We start from the raw sequence: 11,205 nt of genomic DNA, 5'->3' as shown, positions 1-11,205 counted from the left end.
TTCAAAGAAATTATCCTGTTTCTCCTTGGCGCGCGCAATGACAAGTATCCCACGAGAGGTATTTCAAAGAAATCCAAGCGGATGTAGAGGTATTTGTAGCCAGCAGCCTTGGTGAAAACAAAACGACAGTTTAAGCCTCCCTTTCATGGTTTGCATTACTTATCATTATTTATATATTAGGATAGCATTTGCATTCGTCATTACTTGAACGGAGATTAGAAACTACACAGTTAGGCCCGGGCGTTTGTAAGCACTCGTACGACGAGAGGAATTGAATTAAGTTGAATAAACGTATTGAATCGAGGTAAGTACGAATAAAACATGTAGGCTACAATAGTATAACGTAGGCTATGAAGTAATATATCGTATAGGCTATGAAATAGCATAACATAGGCTATGAAATAGTATACAGCAGGGTAGTCTGAAATACCAGCATACTAGGCTTTGAAGTAATGAAATGATGATGTAGACGCAGATATCAAGTTGTCGTATTTTTTTCAAATTAACAAATATATAGAATCTCCATCAATATTCACGAGGAGGATAGTAGGCCTACCGTGTAGGCATATGAATACAGTAGTACTCCTGAAGTTGAGAATCATGTTTTTGCAGTACACAGATCGTTCCTAGAATTGACAGCATTTGTCTTTTGAATATTTTTCTATTCTTTGTTTACTAGTATTATAAGCATTATAATGCTCTTTTACGTTTATGTAATAAATTTAGCAAAAGTATGAATAATAATTCTATCAGAATTAGTTGATATAGTCAACGTTGAATAATTTATTTCTTCTCTTATTACACTTTTCGCCAAAGCTTTGGAAACGTGCAACGGCTTCCTTCACATTCAAATAGAATAATTTCATCTATAATTGACAACAATCTCGCGGATACATTGACCTTACTTTGACCCACTTATCTCCATTCAATGTTTAATACAAATACAGAGTACAAGAGCTTGATAAAATCTAGATTTATGAAGCAAGTGACGTCACATTTACATAATTTTCTTTCAGCTAACAATAAAGAAAAATGTTGACTTTATCTGATCGCGAAGTCGACGGATTTTTAAAAGATGTTTTAGAAATCAAAGACGCGGTCAAGAGGTTTAAAGAAAACAAATTTGATCTTCTCAGAGAAATACTCCGTAAATTTCTGCAAACTCAGCCGTTTCAAAATATCATCACTCTTAGTACTAAACCAACGGAAAGAAGATTACCAACGTTTGAAGAAATTAAGAAAGATCTGTTCGAAAAGAAAGGTGGTCGGTGTTACTCAATGAACCAATTTATGAAAATATTACTTGAAAAGATTGGTTACGACGTGTTCCATACTAGTTGCGCCATAATGAAATCCGACAATAATCACTTATGTACCTTTGTACGCGATTTGACCAAACAGGGGGATCTACACCTAGCAGATGTTGGTATTGCGTATCCCACATGGGATCCTATACCATTGAATTTCGATCTGGAATCCCCCGTGTATCACGTTGGATTTTTGTATTTCAAGTTTGTACGTAACGGTGACGTAATAACTCGACTACATAAACATCATAAACGGGAAGAATACCCGGTAAATATTGACAGTAAAGCGTGGAACGAGTTTATGGACATGCCGATAACACCACGTGATCTTGATTATATACAACCAGTAATGAGTGAGATGTATACGATTCCAGGAGTTCACAGCTGCCCTTTCTTAAAATCATTTAGATGTATTGCATTTAAAGATGATAAACTTTATGGATTTAAGGATTCAACGTTCTTGTACGAGGATGAAGAACATCAACTTGTTGCCGAAGGTATGCAATCCAGAGAACAGCTGCTTTCGAAGATTTTAGAATATTTTCCGCAGTTTACCGAGACGATGGTTGAGGCTGCGCTTAGTGCGGTTATGCTCAAATTTAATTAACCATTGACGTATTATGATATATATAAAGTAGCCTAGATAACATATTATACACATCTAATTTTTTACCTTTATTTATTATTTTCTATTATAACAGTTTATTTAGTCTTTCGATGCTACAATTATCTAAAAGCATTTGCTAATTTGTATACATACCGTATTATACACGATAGACTATCTATATATAAATTATGGTTAATTCTGACATAGGCGAGCACAATGCAAAAACTTCTCTACAAATCTCCGCCTTGGATACCTACCTTATCTATCCGAGATGTACCGCGAAACGTAGATTTGATAACATTAGTGTGCACGCCGACGCTATTGTTCCATATTTATATCTTAGGAAGATATTATAAAGAGTTTTTTAACAACATTTATGATTTCAACATTGGATTTTCCTCTCAATTTCAATTCTTCCCGGTCAAAGTAATTTCCGGGTTTAAGATAAGTTCACCTTAGTTTCAAATATTTTCTCTCTTTTATACACAAGGGAGCAGTTAAAATAATAGATTTGACCCTAAAGGTGACTGGAAACAGGCACTTTCCATCAATCAATACAGTGTCCCTTTGGAAGACGAAAAAAAAATTGGCCATTAATCATAGCCATTTCAGTTTTTTGTTTATTTTAAAACATACCACACGTGTGTGAAGGTACAGTAGTTAAATAATAGGAATTATACTGCAAATTAATAAAGATCAAATTAAATATACGCCATAAAGAATCAGAATATATTGTGGGGAATAGTATTATAAAATTACATAGGGAGATTTGATAAGACATTTTTCGAGTGAAATCCCGATAGCTGAATTTTATTGAGTAAGCTTGCAGGAATAACTGTAGGCTATCTTCCTGTGTCCCGTTAGGACCGAGATGTCTGCCCATGTTGCAAGCCGTGATGTCTTCTTTCTTGGGCCCACTCTGGCACGGCCGTTAGTTTCAAAAGATGATTAAATTAAATAATGTATTAATAATTATTAGGATGGTATTCATTTGAATAAACGCCTCTCCAATAAAACATCACTTTGAATAATAACCCCCCCCCCCCCAACCCAACTATCTAATAAACGTCCATCCACATATTTATAATAACACAATTATACTATTTGTAGTAGAATTCACCGCACTGTTATCTGCAATTTACCAAGCATTTGTTATTCTTTTTTAACACTTTTCATATCTATGAGAGGATTTCATTTGATTATAAATGTTACCATATTATTAGAACTAAAAAATTTAACATATATCCCTCGAATAAGCACCTCCCTCAAATGACCTCCGCCTCCCCAAAGGGCCCTACCAAACAATAAAAACTATACTTTAAAATGTTATTAATCATCTAAAACACTGTGAAACAAAGTAGTTTAGTTTTACGAATGTCAAGCATTTTCAATAATGGTAACCGACAGAAAATGTATAAGGAGAACATTATCATTCCGAGAACCATCGTCTACACTTCCTAGAGGGGGAGCGAGCGAAGCGAGCTCATCCTCTAGTAATATCAATTTACTTTAAATGTTGATGTCAAAATATTGTAATAAACAAATATGTTGTTTTCAATTGATCGTAGTTTAGTAAGATGAGCAAATAGAAATATTTAAGAAGTTTAGAAATAAATATTTTGTGATTTATATCTGTACCATTCTAAGATTATTTATTAATAATAATATTATTAAATGATTTAAATGATGAAATAAATGATGATGTTTGAGACTGCATGTGAAAAAAATATGTCGAAAAATTGTCAAATTCCAGCCCATTAATGTTTTGACATAACTAATTAGTATGGCTCTATAACATGATGATAACACAATACATGCACATATATATATTATTGCATAAAAATAGAACAAGAAGTCGATATTTGAGTCATGTATGCCTACAGGGAATTTGTCAGAAAATGACAACATTACGATCCTTTTATTTTTTGACATAACTGGTTACTATGTGACCCTATAAGATTATGATAACGCAATATATGTGTATGGCAATATTATTGCATAATAATTGAATTTTAAAAAGTCTATATTTTGGCCATTTAAAAAAAATGCACAGGGAAATATTTTTTAAATAACCAATGTTCCACCATTTTATTTTTTTGACATAATTTGTTAATATTTATGATTTTATAAGATGGTGTTTTAACGTAATATAATATGTGCATATATTGCAATATTATTGCAAAATAATTGAGATTTAAAAATATTCTGTGTGTTTCTGCCTAAGTCAGCTGTGTGACTTAGGCAATTAAGGAGAGCTGACTTATGATCTGCCTAACTCACTGCTTATATCATTATACTGCCCTCTGTACATTATCTGAGTGCTTTTATATACATTTGCACATGCTCAGATCGTTTTTTGTGTTTCTGCCTAAGTCAGCTGTGTGACTTAGGCAATTAAGGAGAGGAGACTCATGATTTTTTTAATAAAATAAGAAATACATTTTTATAGTATATTTTTTAACCCATTTGTTACAAATTCTTACTCTTTTATTGCTACTTTCCCTTTCTAAAATCATCAGTTTTAATTTTAATCTGAAGAGCTGATGCTATTAAATTTTGTTACTTAAAGGTAGAATTTTTTTGTATATAGATGATATCGACAGCCCCATAACAAAAGTGTCTAAGTCATAATTTTTTTTTTTTTTCTGCCTAACTCACTGCTTATATCAATATACTATATTTTTTTGTGTTTCTGCCCAAGTCAGCTGTGTGACTTAGGCAATTAAGGAGAGCTGACTTATGATCTGCCTAACTCCCTGCTTATATCAATATACTATATTTTGTGTGTTTCTGCCTAAGTCAGCTGTGTGACTTAGGCAATTAAGTAGAGCTGACTTATGACCTGTCTAACTCACTGCTTATATCATTATAATGCCCTCTGTACATTATCTGAGTGCTTTTATATACATTTGCACATGCTCAGATGTTTTTTTGTGTTTCTGCCTAAGTCAGCTGTGTGACTTAGGCAATTAAGGAGAGGAGACTCATGATTTTTTTGATAAAATAAGAAATACATTTTTATAGTATATTTTTTAACCCATTTGTTACAAATTCTTTCTCTTTTATTGCTACTTTCCTTTTCTAAAATCATCAGTGTTAATTTTAATCTGAAGAGCTCATGCTATTAAATTTTGTTACTTAAAGGTAGAATTTTTTGTATATAGATGATATCGACAGCCCCATAACAAAAGTGTCTAAGTCATAATTTTTTGTTGTTTTTTTGCCTAACTCACTGCTTATATCAATATACTATATTTTTTGTGTTTCTGCCCAAGTCAGCTGTGTGACTTAGGCAATTAAGGGGAGCTGACTTATGATCTGCCTAACTCCCTGCTTATATCAATAAACTATATTCTGTGTGTTTCTGCATAAGTCAGCTGTGTGACTTAGGCAATTAAGGAGAGCTGACTTATGATCTGCCTAACTCACTGCTTATATCATTATACTGCCCTCTGTACACTATCTGAGTGCTTTTATATACATTTGCACATGCTCAGATCGTTTTTTGTGTTTCTGCCTAAGTCAGCTGTGTGACTTAGGCAATTAAGGAGAGGAGACTCATGATTTTTTTAATAAAATAAGAAATACATTTTTATAGTATATTTTTTAACCCATTTGTTACAAATTCTTTCTCTTTTATTGCTACTTTCCTTTTCTAAATTCATCAGTGTTAATTTTAATCTGAAGAGCTGATGCTATTAAATTTTGTTACTTAAAGGTAGCATTTTTTGTATATAGATGATATCGACAGTCTCATAACAAAAGTGTATAAGACATAATTTTTGTTTTGTTTTTCTGCCTAGCTCACTGCTTATATCAATAGACTATATTTTTTTGTGTTTCTGCCCAAGTCAGCTGTGTGACTTGACCAATTAAGGAGAGCTGACTTATGATCTGCCTAACTCACTGCTTATATCAATATACTATATTTTTTGTGTTTCTGCCTAAGTCAGCTGTGTGACTTAGGCAATTAAGGAGAGCTGACTTATGATCTGCCTAACTCACTGCTTATATCATTACACTGCCCTCTGTACACTATCTGAGTGCTTTTATATACATTTGCACATGCTCAGATCGTTTTTTGTGTTTCTGCCTAAGTCAGCTGTGTGACTTAGGCAATTAAGGAGAGGAGACTCATAATTTTTTTAATAAAATAAGAAATACATTTTTATAGTATATTTTTTAACCCATTTGTTACAAATTCTTTCTCTTTTATTGCTACTTTCCCTTTCTAAAATCATCAGTGTTAATTTTAATCTGAAGAGCTGCTGCTATTAAATTGTGTTACTTAAAGGTAGCATTTTTTGTATATAGATGATATCGACAGCCTCATAACAAAAGTGTATAAGACATAATTTTTGTTTTGTTTTTCTGCCTAACTCACTGCTTATATCAATAGACTATATTTTTTGTGTTTCTGCCCAAGTCAGCTGTGTGACTTAGGCAATTAAGGAGAGCTGACTTATGATCTGCCTAACTCACTGCTTATATCATTATACTGCCCTCTGTACACTATCTGAGTGCTTTTATATACATTTGCACATGCTCAGATCGTTTTTTGTGTTTCTGCCTAAGTCAGCTGTGTGACTTAGGCAATTAAGGAGAGGAGACTCATGATTTTTTTAATAAAATAAGAAATACATTTTTATAGTATATTTTTTAACTCATTTGTTACAAATTCTTACTCTTTTATTGCTACTTTCCCTTTCTAAAATCATCAGTGTTAATTTTAATCTGAAGAGCTCATGCTATTACATTTTGTTACTTAAAGGTAGAATTTTTTGTATATAGATGATATCGACAGCCTCATAACAAAAGTGTCTAAGTCATAATTTTGTTTTGTTTTTTTGCCTAACTCACTGCTTATATCAATATACTATATTTTTTGTGTTTCTGCCCAAGTCAGCTGTGTGACTTAGGCAATTAAGGGGAGCTGACTTATGATCTGCTTAACTCCCTGCTTATATCAATATACTATATTCTGTGTGTTTCTGCCTAAGTCAGCTGTGTGACTTAGGCAATTAAGGAGAGCTGACTTATGATCTGCCTAACTCACTGCTTATATCATTATACTGCCCTCTGTACACTATCTGGGTGCTTTTATATACATTTGCACATGCTCAGATCGTTTTTTGTGTTTCTGCCTAAGTCAGCTGTGTGACTTAGGCAATTAAAGAGAGGAGACTCATGATTTTTTTAATAAAATAAGAAATACAATTTTATAGTATATTTTTTAACCCATTCGTTACAAATTCTTACTCTTTTATTGCTACTTTCCCTTTCTAAAATCATCAGTTTTAATTTTAATCTGAAGAGCTGATGCTATTAAATTTGGTTACAAAGGTAGCATTTTTTGTATATAGATGATATATATATTTGTGTGTGTTTCTGCCCAAGTCAGCTGTGTGACTTAGGCAATTAAGGAGAGCTGACTTATGATCTGCCTAACTCCTGCTTATATCAATATACTATATTTTTTGTGTTTCTGCCCAAGTCAGCTGTGTGACTTAGGCAATTAAGGGGGGCTGACTTATGATCTGCCTAACTCCCTGCTTATATCAATATACTATATTCTGTGTGTTTCTGCCTAAGTCAGCTGTGTGACTTAGGCAATTAAGGAGAGCTGACTTATGATCTGCCTAACTCACTGCTTATATAATTATACTGCCCTCTGTACACTATCTGAGTGCTTTTATATACATTTGCAGATGCTCAGATCGTTTTTTGTGTTTCTGCCTAAGTCAGCTGTGTGACTTAGGCAATTAAGGAGAGGAGACTCATGATTTTTTTAATAAAATAAGAAATACATTTTTATAGTATATTTTTTAACCCATTTGTTACAAATTCTTTCTCTTTTATTGCTACTCTCCTTGTCTAAATTCATCAGTGTTAATTTAAATCTGAAGAGCTCATGCTATTAAATTTGGTTACAAAGGTAGCATTTTTTGTATATAGATGATATCGACAGCCTCATAACAAAAGTGTCTAAGTCATAATTTGTTTTTTGTTTTTCTGCCTAACTCACTGCTTATATCAATAGACTATATTTTTTTGTGTTTCTGCCCAAGTCAGCTGTGTGACTTAGGCAATTAAGGAGAGCTAACTTATGATCTGCCTAACTCCCTGCTTATATCAATATACTATATTCTGTGTGTTTCTGCCTAAGTCAGCTGTGTGACTTAGGCAATTAAGGAGAGCTGACTTATGATCTGCCTAACTCACTGCTTATATAATTATACTGCCCTCTGTACACTATCTGAGTGCTTTTATATACATTTGCAGATGCTCAGATCGTTTTTTGTGTTCCTGCCTAAGTCAGCTGTGTGACTTAGGCAATTAAGGAGAGGAGACTCATTATTTTTTTAATAAAATAAGAAATACATTTTTATAGTATATTTTTTAACCCATTTGTTACAAATTCTTTCTCTTTTATTGCTACTTTCCTTGTCTAAATTCATCAGTGTTAATTTAAATCTGAAGAGCTCATGCTATTAAATTTGATTACAAAGGTAGAATTTTTTGTATATAGATGATATCGACAGCCTCATAACAAAAGTGTCTAAGTCATAATTTTGTTTTGTTTTTTTGCCTAACTCACTGCTTATATCAATATACTATATTTTTTGTGTTTCTGCCCAAGTCAGCTGTGTGACTTAGGCAATTAAGGGGAGCTGACTTATGATCTGCTTAACTCCCTGCTTATATCAATATACTATATTCTGTGTGTTTCTGCCTAAGTCAGCTGTGTGACTTAGGCAATTAAGGAGAGCTGACTTATGATCTGCCTAACTCACTGCTTATATCATTATACTGCCCTCTGTACACTATCTGGGTGCTTTTATATACATTTGCACATGCTCAGATCGTTTTTTGTGTTTCTGCCTAAGTCAGCTGTGTGACTTAGGCAATTAAAGAGAGGAGACTCATGATTTTTTTAATAAAATAAGAAATACAATTTTATAGTATATTTTTTAACCCATTCGTTACAAATTCTTACTCTTTTATTGCTACTTTCCCTTTCTAAAATCATCAGTTTTAATTTTAATCTGAAGAGCTGATGCTATTAAATTTGGTTACAAAGGTAGCATTTTTTGTATATAGATGATAACGACAGTCTCATAACAAAAGTGTATAAGACATACTTTTTGTTTTGTTTTTCTGCCTAACTCACTGCTTATATCAATAGACTATATTTTTTTGTGTTTCTGCCCAAGTCAGCTGTGTGACTTAGGCAATTAAGGAGAGCTAACTTATGATCTGCCTAACTCCCTGCTTATATCAATATACTATATTTTGTGTGTTTCTGCCTAAGTCAGCGGTGTGACTTAGGAAATTAAGGAGAGCTGACTTATGGTCTGCCTAACTCACTGCTTATATCATTATACTGCCCTCTGTACATTATCTGAGTGCTTTTATATACATTTGCACATGCTCAGATCGTTTTTTTGTGTTTCTGCCTAAGTCAGCTGTGTGACTTAGGCAATTATTAAGGAGAGGAGACTCATGATTTTTTAAATAAAATAAGAAATACATTTTTATAGTATATTTTTTAACCCATTTGTTACAAATTCTTTCTCTTTTATTGCTTCTTTCTTTTTCTAAAATCATCAGTGTTAATTTTAATCTGAATAGCTCATGCTATTAAATTTTGTTACTTAAAGGTAGAATTTTTTGTATATAGATGATATCGACAGCCCCATAACAAAAGTGTCTAAGTCATAATTTTTCTTTTTTTTTTGCCTAACTCACTGCTTATATCAATATACTATATTTTTTGTGTTTCTGCCCAAGTCAGCTGTGTGACTTAGGCAATTAAGGGGAGCTGACTTATGATCTGCCTAACTCCCTGCTTATATCAATATACTATATTCTGTGTGTTTCTGCCTAAGTCAGCTGTGTGACTTAGGCAATTAAGGAGAGCTGACTTATGATCTGCCTAACTCACTGCTTATATCATTATACTGCCTTCTGTACACTATCTGAGTGCTTTTATATACATTTGCACATGCTCAGATCGTTTTTTGTGTTTCTTCCTAAGTCACCTGTGTGACTTAGGCAATTAAGGAGAGGAGACTCATGATTTTTTTAATAAAATAAGAAATACATTTTTATAGTATATTTTTTAACCCATTTGTTACAAATTCTTTCTCTTTTATTGCTACTTTCCTTTTCTAAATTCATCAGTGTTAATTTTAATCTGAAGAGCTGATGCTATTAAATTTTGTTACTTAAAGGTAGCATTTTTTGTATATAGATGATATCGACAGTCTCATAACAAAAGTGTATAAGACATAATTTTTGTTTTGTTTTTCTGCCTAACTCACTGCTTATATCAATAGACTATATTTTTTTGTGTTTCTGCCCAAGTCAGCTGTGTGACTTAGGCAATTAAGGAGAGCTGACTTATGATCTGCCTAACTCACTGCTTATATCATTATACTGCCCTCTGTACACTATCTGAGTGCTTTTATATACATTTTGCACATGCTCAGATCGTTTTTTGTGTTTCTGCCTAAGTCAGCTGTGTGACTTAGGCAATTAAGGAAAGGAGACTCATGATTTTTTTAATAAAATAAGAAATACATTTTTATAGTATATTTTTTAACCCATTTGTTACAAATTCTTACTCTTTTATTGCTACTTTCCCTTTCTAAAATCATCAGTTTTAATTTTAATCTGAAGAGCTGATGCTATTAAATTTTGTTACTTAAAGGTAGCATTTTTTGTATATAGATGATATCGACAGCCTCATAACAAAAGTGTCTAAGTCATGTTTTTGTTTTTCTGCCTAACTCACTGTTTATATCAATATACTATATTTTTTTGTGTTTCTGCCCAAGTCAGCTGTGTGACTTAGGCAATTAAGGAGAGCTGACTTATGATCTGCCTAACTCCCTGCTTATATCAATATACTGCCCTCTGTACATTATCTGAGTGCTTTTATATACATTTGCACATGCTCAGATCGTTTTTTTGTGTTTCTGCCTAAGTCAGCTGTGTGACTTAGGCAATTAATGGTTACTATAGCATAATAAACATGCGCAGAGTCGAGTAATGGGTTCTGGTCATGTCAATTGTGCTATAGTAACCAGTTTTATCGAAAAGTAAAAAGGTCGAAAATTGGCAATTTTACGAAAAAATCCCTCTACTATAGTACAGGAAAATTTTCGAAAAATGACCGATTTTCGACCCTTTTATTTTTTTGATATAAATGGTTACTATAGCATAATCAACATGCGCAGAGTCGAATAATGGTTCCCACGCATGTCAATTGTGCTATAGTAACCACTT

General features: G+C 32.8%; 1 protein-coding gene across 1 annotated transcript; it reads left to right on the top strand.

Annotated features, from left to right (window-relative positions):
• Positions 1–113: 113 nt before the first annotated feature.
• LOC140062626 (uncharacterized) lies at positions 114–2,779 on the top strand. Its single transcript, XM_072108918.1, has 2 exons — positions 114–304; positions 1,017–2,779. Exon 2 carries the CDS (start codon positions 1,033–1,035, stop codon positions 1,912–1,914), a length of 882 nt encoding a protein of 293 aa, XP_071965019.1. The 5' UTR covers positions 114–304; positions 1,017–1,032; the 3' UTR covers positions 1,915–2,779.
• Positions 2,780–11,205: the final 8,426 nt, after the last annotated feature.

This window comes from Antedon mediterranea, chromosome 11, assembly GCF_964355755.1.
Source record: "Antedon mediterranea chromosome 11, ecAntMedi1.1, whole genome shotgun sequence".
In the NCBI taxonomy this organism is placed as follows: domain Eukaryota; kingdom Metazoa; phylum Echinodermata; class Crinoidea; order Comatulida; family Antedonidae; genus Antedon; species Antedon mediterranea.
The sequence above is the reverse complement of the archived record's forward strand: the minus strand, read 5'-3'. Positions and strand labels throughout refer to the sequence as shown.